Below are 16,954 nucleotides of genomic sequence, written 5' to 3' on the forward strand. Positions count from 1 at the left end.
GCTCCCGGCACGACGCGGGGGGGGCTCCGGCACCCGGGGCTTCGGGGGAGGATGTGGGCGGCCCCCTCCGCCTCAGCCCGGGGTGCCCGTCCCCCGGCACCGCGCCGGCACCGCGGGCAGCCGGTGGAGCGTCCGCTGCCCCCCCGGGCTCCCCCGGGCTCCTGGGCAGCGGGGGTGACGGGACCCCTGTCCCCGGGCTCGGGCACGCCGTGCGGGGGGCGCGGTGCTGGCCCCAGAGCGGGTCTGCCCTAGCCAGGGGTAACTCGCCAAAACCTGCTGGGTGAAAACGGGGCCGCCTCACAGCATGGGTGTGCGGGGGGTGTCTGTACCCGGAGAGGGGCTGAAGGCCGGCTGAGAGGGCTGTAGGGCTCCCAGGCATGTGCCTGCCCGGCAGGGCCAGTGCCAGGGGCCTGGGCGGTGCTGTTTTGGGGGAACTGAGCAACAACGTACCCCCCTCTTTGGGGGATGCATTAGCAGCGAGCTCAGAGGGCATTTCGGAGCTTTGCTTCCCTTGTTGGGGAAAATGTCCCCCCGAATCCAGTGTGGAGCAAAGACCCCATCTGGTGTCTCCCCTCTGAGCGCTGGGTAAACTGAGGCATGGAGTGGGCAGGGCTCTGGCTCTTCTCCTGCAGCAAGGGCAGGCGCGGAGGCTGGCAGGGAGCCCAGGTGTCCTGCGTCCCAGTCCTGCGTCTCCCTCTGCTTCACCCCTCTGACCGCAGCAGGGCGAACGGCGGAGGCTTGCGACTGCTGTGCGCACCCAGGTGTCCTACCCGCCTGCCCAGGGAAATTTCCATGGGCGACCGAGGCAGGGAGTACAGCTGGGCTGCTCCGAGGACGGCCAGAGCCTCCAGCCTCACCGAGGGGGCTGGAGGCACCGAGCAGAGGCTGCTTTCCTCCCGTGCCAGCCCCCACCAGTAGACCCCCAGCCAGAGCCAGTGGCTGCCGTTTGATTCCTAATTGCTGCAGCTGCAGCCTCCCCTGTCCGCGGCATGAGCTCGGCACAGCCAGTGGAGGGGCTGACTGAGGGGGGAGGGAGGGAGACTATTTTTGGCACCAGCAAAAATATCTGAGGAGGCATCTTGCAGCGTTATTCATCTGCAGGGCCAGGGCTTTTTGCATCACAACAGGATGCTTGTCGTAATCCCTGCTTGCGTGTGCGCACATGTGTATATATATACACACCCCGCGGTGTGTACACCATACACACACAGGGACACAGCGTGCACACAGGGGTGCGCGCCCCACTGGCCTCACGCAGATGGCCTGGGTGCCCTGCAACGCGCTCTCACAGCCCCTGCACCTCGCATCCTGGGCCCCCGGGCCGTGGCACTGCTCCCCATTGTGTGTACCGGTGTCGCTCGTGCCAGCCAGGGCTCCTACCACCCAGCCCTGCAGCCTGGTGGGTGGCCCCGGGGCAGGATTTGCCCCAGCGCACAGGCTGCCCCGAGCGATGTGCAGGGTGCTGGGGCAGCACTCTCCCTGGGGATGCGCTGTGCCAGCAGAGCTGGTTCCATGAGAAGAGAGGTGGTGTTCAGTCACATCCTGCGCTGAACCTCGTGCCCTGGAGACATTGGGTGCCCTGAGCCAAGGACCAAATTTCCCTCCAGCCAAAGCAGCACACGGGCTCTCAGGGCAAGGCTGGAGCAGGAGAGAGAAGGGGAGCTCCAGTGGGATGGCATCACTCAGAGCCAGCTCCCTGCCCTCAGCTGTCCCCTCTGCAGCAGTGACCTTCTGCCACGGGCAGAGGTTGCCACAGGCCTGGTTGGCACTGCGAAGGCAGGCAAGGCCAGGACTGGCTGCAGGCCAGAGACGTCAGCTGCTCAGGATGGGACTGTGGAGAGCTGCCGGCGATTTTGTGGGTGGCTCTGGCCTTCTGACCCTATGTTCACCCAGGGTGGTTAATGGGGCGGCACAGCTCCGGTCCTGCCCCTTGCCAGCCTGCCATTCCCAGGAGCCAACACGGCCCTGCATGGAGCCGGCAGCTCGGCGGGCACGGCCACTCGCTGCAGCTGCACGTGCCTCCCTGTGCCCTGCGGGCTGGTAAACTGAGGCGCGATGTGATGGAGGCGGTAGGAACAAATGTCTCCGGGCTGCAAACTCCTCTGGAGGGTGGTTTGTCTGGTGCAGAGGCAGGAGGTGGCAGGGGAAGAAGGGATGGGAGGAGGCACGAAGCCAGTCCCGCCATGCCCTGGCTCTGGCAGAAGCGGGTGCCGCTGGCACTGCCCTCAGGGCTGGGTAATGGGGCAGAACCGATGGCAGGGCCAGGGCTGCAACATGCGCTTGTTTCCTCCACCTGGCACGACCGCAGGCACCCAAGTCTGTTTTACGACCGGTACATTTGCTTCCCAGCTTGGGAAAGGGAGGAAAAAAAGCACAGCAGTGGAAAATAGCAGGTGCGCCCATCAAAGCACCAAGGAAACTTAAGCCAGTGTCACTGATCCAGCCTCCTCGCCTGCCCCGGCACGGGTGCCTGCCCCAGCACCCCGTGCCAGCTGCCAAGCCCTGCTCACCTTTGCCACCCGTCAGCCCTGGCTGGAAAGCCCTCGGCTGCGTTCCCATGCGGACCACAAGGCTGTGGTTTGGGAGTAGCGTGGTCCCTGCAGCCCCAAGGCCATCCCATGGCAGCAGGTTGGCACCCACATCCAAGCGGTGTGTGGGCCCCTGGGGGTGAGGACCCCTGTCCTAACAGTGTGGTACGGGCTTTAGCGAGTGCCCGTGGCTGGCGGCGGCTGCTGGGTCCCCCCTCGCTCCCCCCCACCAGGGCCTGGCGTGGGAGTGGGAGGCAGGAATTCCCTTCCACAGCACTGCTCCTCCTCTCGCCCCTGGCCCCCCAACCTGCTCCCTCACCCCTGGCTGCGGGCCAGGGAGCAGGCAGGTTGGGCACAGGATGTCCCACACCAGGGCAGGGTACTGCTGTCGCTGCATCTGGTGCAGCTGCTTCTGGGATGGAGGGCGCTGGGGAAGGGACAGACAAGACGCTGGTGGTGGGCTGTGATGCCTCACCCTCTCCATTGCCCCCGCTCCCCTGCCTGGGGGCTCAGGTGGGTGTTTAAAACCCAGGTGAGTGCCAGAGAGAGGGACGAGCGGAGCCAGCCGCACCAGGAATGGGATGGGCAGCTCCAGAGGGACAAGGGGGAGACTGGATCTGCTGGGCCCCAGCTGGGAGCATGTGGTGGGCAGGAGCGGCTGCCTCTCCTCCCTACCCCATGCCTCCCGCTGTGCCTCACCAGCCCAAGGGCATGGGCCAGACCTCCAGGCTGCTCCCACAGCCCTTCTCAGCCCTTGGGCACAGGGAGGGATGTGGGGGCACTGGCTAGAAAGGGAAAGATCTTCCTCTGCTGCTCACAGGAAAGCAGAAAAGAATCCCCCTGCCCTTATCTTCCCGGTTTAGCGGGCAACAATGGGACGGAGCCACAGGGAAGCAAAGGGCAGATCAGATCCTGTGCTGGGGCAGATGAGCCTCCACCATGGGTGAACGGAGCCTGACTGGAAAGAGAGCGGGAGGCAACGCGGGCAGAGCCTGACCAGATCTTGGAAGGAAACCTGAGTGGAAAATTACCAGGCTGCTCCTCTGCGCGCCTGAGCCGGGCTGCGTTTGTGATGCCTGCTCCCGGCCCGGGCTGAGGCTCTGGGGATGGCGCAGCACTGATTGATACCTGGGGCACCGAGTGCCTGCCACCACGTGTGACGCTGTGCAGAGCACCCGCTGCCGTGGGGAAACTGCTGCTTCCCTGGCTGCCACGGCCCGTGCTGGGGGCTGGGGCACGGGCCCCCAAGATGGCAGCAATAGACCGTGCCAGGGATCAGGCATCACAGGGCACCAGTGAAGCACCTGACTGGCAGCTGGGCACCAAGTCACCATGCCAGAGCCAGCACCAGCCAAACCAGCCTCCCCAGCTGGGTGTCTCCAGGAGGGTAAGTCCCCGGCCCAGTCATATCACCTTCTCTAGCTCGGGCGAGGTGGCAGGAAACCCTCTCCAGCCCCATACGGGGCTGGAGCCAGGAGGGAGCAGGGGGCAGGGGATGTGGGCACAGTCCCACGGGTGTGGGGACATAGAATCACAGAATCACAGAATCTTCTAGGTTGGAAGGGACCTTAAAGATCATCTTGTCCAACCGTCAACCTAACTGACAAAAATAGACACCCACACAACAAACAAGGAGCATCATCACTAAACCATACCTCCCAGCACTACATCAACCCGGCTTTTGAACACCTCCAGGGATGGGGCCTCAACCACCTCCCTGGGCAGCCCATTCCAATGGCTGATAACCCTTTCAGTGAAAAAATTTTTCCTAATATCCAGCCTGAACCTCCCCTGGCGCAACTTGAGGCCATTTCCTCTTGTCCTGTCGCCTGTGACTTGAGAAAAGAGACCGACCCCCACCTCTCTACACCCTCCTTTCAGGTAGTTGTAGAGAGCAATAAGGTCTCCCCTCAGCCTCCCCTTCTCCAGGCTGAATAATCCCAGCTCCCTCAGCCTCTCCTCATAAGACTTATTCTCCAGACCCCTCACCATCTTTGTCACCCTTCTCTGGACCCGCTCCAGCACCTCAATGTCACGGTGTGCACCCATGCAGGCTTGCACGCACGGGGCTCTGAGTTTGCCTGCATGTGCCATCACCCACTGCCCGGCACACACGTGGAAAGGCACAGCACACACACTCCTGCCAGCACACAGGCACCCTCAGCCACAAGGCACCTGTGGGGAGCCCCGGGAGCTGCTCCCAGCGATGCACAGTCCCTCAGAGGACACCTGCCCGCCTGCCCAGCACGGGCAGCTCGAAGAGTCAGGGGCAGCCCTGCCTAGCAGAGATGCAGAAACTGAGGCACGGAGCAACACACCGAGACTCCCAGGGAGAGAGAGCACGCATGGTGCCTTGGGCTCCCCAGCTCAGCAGAGTGGGCACAGACCGCGTACCCCACCACCGCACAGCCTTGTCCCCCACCCCCAGCGAGCACCACGTACCGTGGGGTCCCGGGTGGGCATGTCGCAGTAGCCATCATCACTCTCGCAGGGCTGGCTGGCGTAGCGGGTGCCCGAGGGTGGCAGGGCAGAGCCCAGGGTTCCCTGTGAGGGGCTGAGGGGCCCCGTGTGGAGGCTGCCATGGCTGCTGTTCCTCCCATAGCTGTCCAGGTAGCCACGGACGTAGTCGGAGCGCACGGTAGCCTGGTAGAGTCCCTGCAGGGCACCGAGCTCCTGGTGGCTCCGGGTGGTGCTGAGGGGGCCGGGGGTGGGTGTGTAGGCACTGTCCGAGGCGTGCAGCCCCGAAAATTCCCGTGCCAGGTCCGAGTGGCTGATGGACTTGCGGCGGCTGAGAGATGCTGTGGTGGGCAGGTATCCCGGGGGACTGCTGGGGGACCCTGCGAAGGTGTAGCAAGCACCCCCACTCAGCCCGTTGCCGGGTGGCCGGGACTGGGTGCGGATGTACGTGGGGCTCAGGCGGATGCTGGAGTCAGGGTACAGGGGCAGGCGGCTGCTGTCATAGCCACTGGTTGGGGACAGCCCTGCGTGGTGGTACCGGGGGGAAGGCAGGTAGCTGCTTTTGAAGCCAATTTTGTTGCTGTCTGCATAGGATGTGGCCAAGGTGGATCCATAGGAGGTGTAGGAGCTGTAGCCGCTGGGCGCCTTGCTGTAGGTGGCCTCAGCATAGCGGGACGAGTCAACGTACCGCTTCAGGGTGGAAGAGAGCTGGGACATTCTGGATGCTGGGGTTCAGTAGGCTTTCCCAGAGACATCGACTGCAAGAGAAGAGCCCAGGGGTCAGTTTCCAGGGGCCATGGTCAGCACAACAAGGTGCCCACCCAGTAGCTTGCTGGCTTCTGCCTCGCCTGGAGACTCTGGGAGGGGCAAGCAGGCAACGGTGGGAACCTAGGGGGGAGAAGAGTGCAGGGGGGCTGTGGCATGCAGTGTGGCCATGGCTCCTGCCACCTGCCAGCCCTCCTGGAGATCCTGGGACAGCAGGGCCCAGCTGGCACTGCCACCCATGAGCCTTCATACCATAGAAGGGAGTCATGGGGCACAGCCAGCGGCACCCAGCATCCCAGCACCCAGAGTCACCGAAGCCAAGGGACTGGAGCGGTCCTCCTCCTGATGGGAGGCGATTGCCTGGTCACAGTCACGATGCTTAGGCTTAACTCTGGCTGAGACAGGCAGGTGGGATGAACTGATCCAGCCAGCCCAGCACCTCCCCCTGGTTATTCAGAGTGAGAACCGGGGCTTGGCAGGGGGCTGGCATTTCCAGCTCACTGCTGTAACACACCCTGTTTGTCTGAGAGGGAAACTGAGGTCAGGAAGTCAGCACGGGAGTCCTTGCCATCCATCCCTGCTCCCCACTTGGTGCCTGGCACCAGGAGCTGGTTGAAGACCTCAGCGCAGCCACGACCACCCACAGGCCTTGGAGGACTGTGGGGACAGCCAGGGATCCCTTCATTGCAGGCCACCCAAGCAGCCTGCCCGCCTTCCTGCCGCAGCTGTGCCCCGCTAGCCTCCCATCAGTAATTCAAACCGCGAGTCCTCCCAGCCAGGCGGCTGCTGTGCCCCCACCAGCCTGGCAGAGCCAGCCCATGGCAGGGGGGGGATCAGCCCAGTGCTTGGTCCCCACAGGGAGCTGGTGGCTTCTGCCCCATGGCACCCGCACAGGGTGGGAGAAGGGCACAGGGACAGAGGTGCCCAGAGCACAAAGAAGCCAGCCCGGAGCTGGGACAGGGCAGCATGGCAGCCAGCAGCCTCCAGCGCCTGCAAACACGGGCTGTCTGGAGCTGGAGGAAAGTTTGCTCTCGGCACACGTGCTGGTGGACTGATGGCTGGTCCCCTACCTGTCCTGGGGCTGTGGGTGGCACCGGGGTGGGCAGGACCCCAGTCGGGCTCCTCCGTCCTGGCGTTGCTGGTGCTCAGCTCCCTGGGTGCCTGGCGTCCCTTCCCTGGCAGGACAGTGGCTCATGCTCCGAGAGTCTCCAGTCACCCGGGAGATGACCCTGATTCAGAGGCTTTTCCCAGCCCCGTTGGGGCGGGCTCTGGCTCGGCTCCAAGCCAGGAGGTGACGGAGATGGTGCCTGGCCTGGCCCTCACGTGGCCCCGGCAGCACGCAGGGGGGATCTGGGCTTGGGGACGGGCACTGGGTGCCTGGCAAGAGGAGCCAGAGGGCATGCCTGCCCCCAGTGGGACCCCCTGCCTGGGGGAGCTGGCAGCTCCCCTCTGCAAGTGTCACCCCGGGGATCGGAGCCACCCTCAGCCTCCCTGAGGCGGCGCCAGCGCATGTGCCCTGTGAAAAGCGATCCCCATGAAACGGGAGTGACGGGAGGGTGCCATGCACGGAGGGAACAAGACCCCTTGGCTCCACAGACCCTGGAGCAGGGGGTGAGGTGGCTGCGGCGTCAGCTCCCCCAGCCCCCCCAGCCCATCTAAGCCCAGCATGGAAATGCCCCAGGACTGCTTTCAGGAGACAGGGGTAAGAAGTGCCATCCAGCCACCACGGCCTCCTGGCTGGCAGCCTGCCTTTCTGGCCAGCCGGCTGCATCCCAGTTGCTGTTGTTATTGCCCTGGGAAAACCATCCCACAGAAGAGAGGAAACTATTTACAAGCAAGAGCAAGGTGGAGCGCACAGACCTGTTTGGGAATGGAGGCTGAGGGGTGAATAATCTGCTCCCAGGCAAGGAGTCCACGAAACACCCGGCTGTTCCCAAGTTGTGGTCGCCCTTGCCAGCACTGGGAGGGCCCAGCTGGGATCCGACACAGTGAGGAATTTTGCTTGGAGGGACAAGGGACCCTGGCCAAGGGATTGGCACCACCCACAGGTGCCAGGGTGAGAGCGATGGAGCCCCCGGGATCCCAGAGAACCAATACCTGGCTGCCTGCCTCACTGGGACACGGAGCAGCCTGGCACAGGGACCCTCTTCCCATCCCTCTAGCCAGCAGGGATGATTGGGGCCCAGGACAGGCACCTCAGTGCCGGGACAGCCCCATTCCATCACCCGCTGCCGGCGGTTCCTATGCTTTCCGACAGCACCCTGGTGCCATTGTCCACTGCCAGCAGTGCCCGTGCCCTTCCACTGTGCCGTGCCACCGCTGGCACCAGCAGCAGCTCCCCGGGGGTGTGCGCAAGGAGCCTCTGCCCCCGGGAGAGCCGCCGGCTTGGCAGCGGGAGGGCAGCAGGTGCTTTCTGGCAGCTGGGCAGGTCTCCGCAGGGCAGCAGGGCAGGGGGAACCTGCCCCGGCCACAGCAGCTAACCCATGGCACGGCGGGAAGAGAGGTCTTACCGCAGAGGAGTCACATCTGCCAGGAGTGCCCGCGCTGCCGAGTCCCCATGTCACATCAGAGCGGACCCCAGGGCTGGGAGAGCAGAGCCAGGAGCCGGAGGAGCTGAGGGGGTGTGAGAAAACCCCGGTTCCTCCCATCGCTTCCCGGCCTGGCCCCTCCCTGCCCATAATAGTGCTGAGCTTTCCTGCCGCCTGGCGAAGCCCTGGGGCTGCCACGGCTGAGTCAGGCCTCCTGCACCCTCATCATCCTCTCAGGGTGTCAGGGGAGGCTGAGGCACCGGAATGTCCGGTCCTCCATCACGTGCCCAGGCATCAGCCAGCCCCAGGGACCCGGGAGCCGGGGCGCCGTGGGGCTGCTCGGGCTGACGGGGTGTGCTGCCCTGGCCTCCAGCTCCAGCAGCCTTCCCCGTGAGAAGCTCGGCCCAAAGCTGGGAGGCAAACCCCTGGAGGCAGAGGAGCAGAGACCCTGCTTCATCTCTGGACGCCGTCCTCTGCCGGAGCCTTCCCGCCCATGGGCCGGTGGCAGCTGTCCCCCTCGGGGGCCGTGGAGCCCCAGGGCAGGCTCAGCTTACACAGCACTGCCTCCGTCCAAGGTGTTACGGCACAGCTGCTTCTCGCTTACGCAGGCTTGGAGCTGTGTTCCCTGTCCCCCGAGACACAATGTCCCAGCCTGGAGGTTACGTGGGAGCTCACAGCCCTCCGCAGTGGCGCAGGCGGAGAGGGGACCCTGGCTGAAGTACTTTGCCTGCTCCAGCCTGCAGGTGATTTGGGGCAGAGGGGCTCTGTGCCCACCTGACGGTGCCAGAGGGTGGGACAACCTCCTGCCCATTCCCCGAGGGGGATGAGGCAAGGGATCCCTCTGGGTATCCGCATTTCCCTCTAGGAAGGGTGGCCCCGAGCAGCCCTGTGGGGAATGTGCTGCAAAGCATTTTCTCCCTGCAAGGGGCCGGAGTCAGCAAGGGGTGCCCTTGGTCAGCAGATGGACACCCCAGTGCCCTGGGGCAATGCCAACAGCCCTTTTCCAGCACTTGAGGAGAAGCCCCCCTGGCTCCAGTGCTGCCTCCCCACCGCTCACACACCCCAGAGCAATGGGACCTGCCCAAGGTCACACGTGCAGCCAGGGCCAGCCTGGCCAGGGCCCTTCTCCTACCAGCCACTGAGCCTGAGAACCCTCCAAACTCATGCCACATGTGCTGGCCAGGACTCATCACCCTGGACTCACTCTGTGCTGCTGACACATACCCACCTGGCTGCAGAACCTGCTACTTGCCGCTCCCAGGCAGTAAAACCCCTAACCCAGGGGGAACCTTGACTAAGACCCAGGGCATGTTATTGCTTTGAGGTCTGCGGGTGGAAAAAAAGAAGGGACCCTGGGGAAGTTCCTGGGCACAGGGCTCTGCCTGCGCTGGGGATGGGGAGGGTGGCAGGGAGCGTGGCTCGCTGGCAGAGAGCTGCCAAGTTTTCACGCGTGAACTCTGAACCTGCTCTCCGGGGATACAGAGGCTGCAAGTCTCTCCCCCGGGGCTTTACCCAGCCGAAGGAAAAGGGAGGGTAGTTTTGCCAGCTCCTCTGAGTCCCCGATGCCGCAGGCCCCTCCCCAGGGTTGACATCCCCACAGCACCCCATTCCACTCACCTGCATGTGGGTCGGCAGGGCGGGCAGCTGGTGGCTGGTCAGGGGCGCGAGGCTGGCATGGTGGGGGGCGAGTGGCTGGTCATGGGGTGATGCCCACGGGGCTGAGCGCAGGGAGCTGGTCCTGCCTCCTTGGGACGCTTCCCCTGGGGCCAAAGGAGAGCGAGCGATGCGGAGGGGCCGGTAGCACCCGAGCCCTTCGGAGGAGACAGGCCACTTCAGCTCCTCCACCCTGCAAGGAGCGGACGCAATGGCCGGAGGGGGCTGAGCCGGAGCGATGTGGGGCCGCGTAAAAACACCACAGAAATTCACGGCTCAGGTTACCAGCTAGATAAATATAGTGTCTTTATCTGACCTCACAGGGCGCCGAAATGCTCCTCTCGCATTCCAGCTTCGGGGAGGCTTAAAGGGGACGTGAACCTGAGGAGGCTGGTCAGCCATGGCAAGGGGGTGCTGGGAGGGGAGGCTGCGGAGGCAGGGGGGAGCTGTGGGAATGAAGGATGGCTGAGGGTAAGTGTGCGGAGGGCAGAAACTTGGGGAGGGAGATGAAGATCCAGGAGGGAAAGGATTGACAGAGGACTGCGAGAGGGAGTGGGCTGGGACACAACTTGGTGTGGGGGCCAGGAAGGCAGAGAGGGGGGATGCCCATGGCTACCAGTAAGGTCTGGAGCAGAGCATCACGGTGAGGGGAGGAGGTGGTGTGAGTTTTGCCTCCCTTGGGGCAAGTTGTAGAGAAAAGATCCCCCTAAGCCTGCAGCAAAGGTGGGCACAGGGCAGCTGGCGTGGCGGTGCAGGCACAAGGAGCACCCCCCCCTCATGGCCCCACCGGGATACTGGGGCATCCACCCAGCACCGCTCCCCGACGCCTGACCCGCCCAGGGCGGCATGGCCTCGCGGTGCGCCAGCACCCGGGCGGCCGTGACTCAGCGAGCACCTGCTGAGGATAATTAGGAGGGATGCAATTATGGTGGCATTTTCTTCCCTCCTGCCTGGCTCCAGCCCTGAAACAGGGAGGGCCACGCGAGGGACGCGTCTGGGTGTGCCTCTGGGAGGGTGCTATGGGGTCACCAGCGGTGTTAGGGGGTGATGGCAGGGCGCTGCTCCCAAACACGAGGGTGACCGTGACCCGCAGCCCCCAGGTCCCAGGGAGGCACCTTGACCCCGGGCAGGGAGCAGTGCATGGCTTCTCCGGCTGCTCGAGAGGCTGTGGGGGCCACTGGCACCCCCAGGGGCAGCACGCAGGCATGGGCACACAGGCAGGACCCTGGCGTGACAGCCACGCTGCCCCAGGGCTGGGAGCTTCGGGACACGTATGCACACCCAGCCCTGCTCCTACACACACTCCCAGCCCCGGTAATTCCCTCCCAGGAGGATGGCTGGGCCAGCACCAGCCCTGGGATGCCCGCTTGTACCTACCCCATTTCTGCCCCCTGAACACGGTGGGCAGCCCTGGCTCTGAGCTCATAATGGGCAAAGGGAGGGTTTCTGGGACAGAGCTGGGGGGGGATAAGGACAGGGACAGGATGGTGGGCACAAGGGTCCATGCTCCAGGCGGGCAGGAGAGGCTTGCCCTCCCTGGGGAAAGCGAGTCTTGTCCCTGTCTGCTTCCATCCCGCAGGGCTGGGGCTGCTGGAGGCCTGGGGAAGGCGTGCTGGGGCTGCTCAGGAAGTGTTCCCCCCCAGAGGGAGTCAGCAGGCACCAGCTGGAGCCCAGCCCCACCATGGCCCCTCGCCCCTCCGTCGCACACACGGGTGGCCGTGGCTCCAACACACAACCTAGGGTTTTATTGTGCAGACAGAGGAACACTCCTGGAGGATAGTTTTTTTGTTGTTGTTGCTTTTCGTAGGGTTCTTTTTTTTTTTTTTTTCCCCTTAACAGAATTTCTTTTACGACAAGCTGTGGAAACAACTACAAATGTTCACAAAAAAATGAGACTGGAGACGCATCCGCGCTCTGCCGGCTGGGCTCTGCGCCTGCCCCGGCGCTCACCAGCAAGCCCAGGGAGCTGGGCGCAGCCAGACCTCAGCTATACACGGCCTCAGCAGCACTAGACAGCAAGCAAGCAGGCAGGGACGGGCAGGGGACGGGCACGGGGGTAGGAGGCAGCTCACGGTGTCTGGAGAAGAGCGAGGAGCGGGGAGCAGCTGCTGTGAATCGCTCTCAGCCGTCGGGGGCACAGCCCAGGCTGCACGGGTAGCTCAGCGGGACTGGGGTTCACCCCACGGACACGGATGGCCCTGCCTGCATCTACCCCTGCCCCGTGCCCTCCCCTGGGAGAGGGTGCAGCAGGTCTCTCTCCTGGGCTGGTAGAGGCGGGCTGTGCTCAGCGTCCCTCTCCCCGCTCTCCCCTGCCCCTTACTGAGGCAGTGACCAAGGGCTGGGCTGCCCTAAGGGCCTTTTCTGCTCTTAAATGGAGACAGGGAAATGCTGAAAGGGAGGGGGCACACGGGCTCCTCCCAAAGGCATGGTAGGGCTGGAGGAAGACTGAGGTGGAAGAAGGCTGCTGAGCCTTACCCAGAGCCAGGCACCTGGATGTGTGCCATGAGGAAGGATCAGGGTCCCCAGATGTTCCCTTAGGGATGGCAGGGTGACAATGCAGAGCAGACCTCGGGGTCATGGTCCCATAGGGGAGCCCCTTTCCCCACCAGCCTGGCTGAATCCAACTCCACGGGTCTCGGGGAAGGGAGCAGGCATGAAGGCAGGGCTGTGGCTAGCTCAGAGAGGCTCTGCTCGCCTCCACTGTCAGGGGGTGCTGGCAGCAATTCTCTCGTCACAGCTAAGGGCTGGTCTCCAGGGAGAACAAGTGGTGTCTCGGGCTTGGGCAGCCCAAAGGTACCAGATGATGTCTGAAGGAGGCCTCACTTCCAGCTCAGCTGTAAAATACAGGTTAGGAAATACTTGTTGCCAAAGCACGTTTGCAGTGAGCCCCCTCCCAGGGCCCCAGAAGAGCCCTAAGGAGGCAGGGGCATTTGATGGGTGTCTCCTAGACCCGCTCCCCTCTCTCTTCCCAGCCTGGCCAGGCCCAGCATCATCCCATGCCTCCCCTGCTCCCTCTGCCTCTTCCCTGCTCGACGTGAGACAGGACTCGCCTCGTGCCCCCTCCCAGTCACAGCAGCTCAGGGTGACTCAGGGTGAGAGGAGCAAGCTGAGAAATCAGTAAGTCACCTGGCCAGCGGGCAGGGCGGGATGGGGACACTGGTGGCCCCATCTCCTCCAGGAGCCGTGGGCACAGCACCCAACACGGGGACCCCTCCGCACGCTCTCCCGTCATCTCTCTCTCTTACCTGCCAATCCAGCTGTCCTTCCCCATTTGAGAACAGGCAAACCCCCAAAGTTAAAGGGACGGGAGAAGTGGGCTGTGTGGGGCTGAGGCTCCAGTGCTCCCAGCACGAGCAAACCAGCCAGCCTACCAAGCGGGGAGGTGGGATGGGAGAAGCAATGCTGCCTAGCGGAGCCACCATGCTTTGGAGCTGGGCATGTGTGCGTGTGATGGCGGGTCTCGGCACAGGATGGTGGTTAGCGTTAGATATACGGCTATATAGAGAGAACACAGAGAGAGGTTTCACTTCTTCCAAACGGTTCGGCTTCTCTTTCCGAGGGCTGCGTTCTGGCGGGGGAGGCGGGTTTGCTGGGGTACTCGGTGTGTGCGTGCGTGCGTGTGTGTGTGCGCGCGGGCGCTCTTCCTTTCACAGGGACACGAAGTCCACGGCTTGCAGGAGAGGCAGGGAAAGGAGGAGCAGCAGGAGCCATGAGGTGTTCTGGATCAAGAGGCTGAAGCCGGCGCATTTCTCCAGTTTGTCTGTGAGGACAGGGAACAGGGGGGGAGAAAAGAGCCACAATGAAATCCCTCGGGAACAGGGATCAGGCTGGGTTCTAAGGGGTACTGGGACTCAGCTCCTTGCCTCTCCTCTGCCACAGAAACGCAGCAAGTCCCATCCTGGGTGCCCATATAGCTCCCACCTTGTGCCCAGATAGCTTCTGGGAGCACAGAGACCCTGGGAAGCGTGATGCCACCTATGCCTGACTGAGGTGAGAAGGGGATGGGCACCAGGTAAGGGCTCTGCAATGGGAGGACTGCTCCTGTGGGGTGTAAGTGTGGAAAATCCCCACTGCCCTCCAGCTCCGGACCACGTACCTCTTTGGTCCTTCACCAGCTGACTTGTGCCCTCTGCTGGGACTGACTCTGAACCGTAACCTCTGGGAGGACACCCCAGGCCGGGCCCGAGAGAGGTAGGGGAAAGCAGGCTGAGACGGGGCCGAGCGAGGCCATCCGTGGGGCTGACTGCTCTGCTTGCAGTGGGAAGGGCACATAAGGGTGGGAAACACTTACGGGACTCAGGAAGTGTTTGGAAACACCATAGGGGGTTGTGGTTTTCTCTGCCGGCCCCGCAAAGCCAAGGAGCAGGCGGTTAGGAGGGGCTGAGGCCAGGCAGTGCTGCCCATCTCACCTTTGATGACAGTGATGTTCTTTGACTGGTTGCCGGTGTAGTCGTTGGTGGCCTTCAGCTCGCACATGTAGACGCCCTCATCACTGGTGGTGAAGCTCTGCAGGTAGAGGCACACCAGGTTCTTGTGCATGGTGACGTTGGCTCGGCTCCGGTAGATGTTCTCGGAGACGCTGATGGTGCTGTGGATGACGTGCTTCCTGTTGTCCTTGGTGATGCTGAACTCATAGGTCAGGGGATTGCTGGTTTTGTTCTCATAACGGCAGTCCACCCGGAGGCTCTGGCCCAGCAGGCAGGCACTCAGGTCCTTGATCATCTGGCAGTGGGCAACCTGGAGGACTGGGAGAGGCAAGCAGGGGTTGGAAAGGGGACAGCGAGCACTGAGGATGCCCATGCAGCCTCCTGGCTCTTGCCTGGCTGCTCTGGGCCGAGCTCGCTAGAGAGCAGAGAGGGGATGTGCATCTGCAGGCCGTACCTGTCAGGATGACAGCGATGCCGACGGTGGGGTTCATCTCTGCTGACGTGCTCGGCAGCGGCTGCCACTGAGAGGGGAGCCTGGGGAGGGAGAGAGAGAGGGGCGGTTAGCCAGGCCATTGCCCTGGCACACGGATGTGGGTGCTCAGCGGTGCAGACACGGCACAGGCTGCCCCTCCTCGCACAAATGATGCTCTACAGCACGCTCCTCATCATGGTGTCTCATCCACTGCACAGGGACTGGCTGGCTCTCCAAAGAGCGAGGCAATCAGGCGCTGTGTCTGGATAGCATCACCTTTCCACAGCCCCAGGCAATGCCAGCCGCACTCTCTTTTTCCTGTCTGCATCCTCCACGCCAGACATCAAATGAACGTAGCACAGACCTGCAGCTGCCTGCAGTGAGGCCTGCGTGTGCTGCCCCCCCTCCTTCTGCTCTGTTCTCTGGCTGGGTGCCTGCTCAAGAGACAGGCAGGAGAAATCAGGATGCACCCCGGTGCCTGCTGCGGCTCATGGGGAGCCCAGTGGGCTGCCAGGTGAGGGACCCTCCTTGGCACTGGCGGGCACCAGGCCTGCCAGCCCCCCCTGCGGCTCCAGCGGGTGAGCTCAGCAAAGATGACTCATTGCGATGCAGTGAGGGAAAGGGGCCAAGAGCAGTGAGAAGGAGGGACACGGCAGCTGGACAGGGAGCCAAGACCGCCAAAGGATGGCTCCAAGTCTCCAGGGGCTAGGCTGAGCCTGCCCCGCCACAATATGGAAGGGGTTTGGGGTGGCAGAGTCCACTCTCTGGACCGGGTCCCTGGCCCACTGCCCGTCTCTTCAGGCTGCCTCCCGCTCTGCGTGAATAAGGGGCCCGGGATGTTTCATCAAAACCCCAGGGCTGCTGACAGCCCATTCCAGCCGAGAGGAATCAATTAAAGGTTTGCAGCCCAGCCAAGCAGCCGCATGGGGAATCCAGCCGCAGACATGCGGAATGGAGGGAGAGGGTGGGGGAGCAGCAAAGCAGATGCTGGAGCTGAAGGACGCACAGAGCGCCCTGCTCCTCCAGGTTCTCCAGGCTGGGGATGCGGGGCCAGGTCCAAGAAGGGGAGGTGAATTACCATCCCTTTGGGAATCCAGGCTGGCAGAGGGAGAGCAGACCCCAGTTTGCTCCCTCTGAGCCTGGCTAAGCATCCAGGAAAGAGCTAGGAACTGCCTGCATCACAGTCAGCGGGATTTTTGTTTTTAGCATTTTTTGGGTGTTTCATAATCTTCTAGGAGGAAATACCAAAACCATTTGCTTACTGAGAAGTTTTGAAACATCTCTATGTCCGCAGCCCTGAAACCTGGCTAGGAAGTTGCAAGACAAAGGCATGAGGGAGGAGACTGAGTCTCCTCTGGGTTCCTAGAAACTGGCCCCTGTCCCTTGCTTTGTCATTACCCGGCTCCGATCCGCTCCTCTTTGAATGTCCTGGGACACTATCTAGGTCACAGCCAGGCTTTCCTCCAGAAAATCAGTGCAAATAAGCTCCCAGAGAGGGGGGCTTCTTCCCATCTACGTGCGAAAGCACTCAGGTCTTCTAGGCTCTGGGTTCACCAGCCCTTGGACTCCTTGTACCCCTCCTAGCGAGGTGACTCATGGTCCCAGGGGCTTTGGGCGGATGGCAGCAGTAGGGTGACTTTAGCCCTCGCAGGGCAAAGCTCTCTGTCACCCTCTCTACCACCTGCTCGAGGCTATGGCACGGCGGCACCTCTGTGCCACTGCCACCCTGACAAGCTGAGGGTGACAAACAGGATGTGGGGAAGGTGGAGGGGGAGAAAAGAGCCAGCCTGATGGGCTGAGAGCAACCGAGAGGCCCAGGAGGCTGGCTGTGCAAGGAGGGGGTGCCGGGGGGGTCTCCCGAGCGCTCGAGGGGCAGGAGGGGGGGGGGGCGAGCCGCCCCCCCATTGCAGGGAGCGGGCAGATGCTGTGTGTGCGCACAGGCGTGTCCGCGGAGGAATGCCGCAGTGCCCGTGCGCGGCGGGGAGCGGGGGGGGGACACACGCACCCCAGCATCAGTGCGAGAAACCCCAGCATCGATGCGAAAAACTCCAGTATCGATGCGAGAAACCCCAGCATCAGTGCGAAAATCCCCAGCGCATCCCACCCCCCGGTGCCCGCCGCCCC

At 63.2% G+C, this 16,954-nt stretch overlaps 2 protein-coding genes across 3 annotated transcripts in view; both read right to left on the minus strand.

The window, feature by feature from the left end:
• The window catches only part of USP2 (ubiquitin specific peptidase 2), a 16,388-nt gene extending 6,217 nt beyond the window's left edge, over positions 1 to 10,171 (minus strand). The window contains exons 1-2 of one of the 2 annotated variants that reach the window (XM_014940000.1): positions 9,896 to 10,171; positions 4,971 to 5,743 (exon numbers count right to left, since the gene is read on the minus strand). In XM_014940000.1, coding sequence (XP_014795486.1) covers positions 4,971 to 5,702 — 732 coding nt within the window. In that variant the 5' untranslated portion in view covers positions 5,703 to 5,743; positions 9,896 to 10,171. Of the gene's footprint in view, positions 1 to 4,970; positions 5,744 to 6,820; positions 6,905 to 9,895 lie in introns of those variants that run through there. The other variant, XM_014940001.1, reaches the window with a different exon arrangement.
• Positions 10,172 to 11,654: 1,483 nt separating this feature from the next.
• THY1 (Thy-1 cell surface antigen) lies at positions 11,655 to 14,940 on the minus strand. The gene is made up of 3 exons (XM_014939994.1): positions 14,813 to 14,940; positions 14,341 to 14,676; positions 11,655 to 13,691 (listed from the first exon to the last, which is right to left on the minus strand). The coding sequence occupies exons 1-3, from the start codon at positions 14,847 to 14,849 to the stop codon at positions 13,579 to 13,581; spliced, it is 486 nt and encodes a 161-aa protein (XP_014795480.1). The 5' UTR covers positions 14,850 to 14,940; the 3' UTR covers positions 11,655 to 13,578.
• Positions 14,941 to 16,954: the final 2,014 nt, after the last annotated feature.

This window comes from Calidris pugnax, unplaced genomic scaffold, assembly GCF_001431845.1.
Source record: "Calidris pugnax isolate Ruff unplaced genomic scaffold, ASM143184v1 scaffold92, whole genome shotgun sequence".
Classification (NCBI taxonomy): domain Eukaryota; kingdom Metazoa; phylum Chordata; class Aves; order Charadriiformes; family Scolopacidae; genus Calidris; species Calidris pugnax.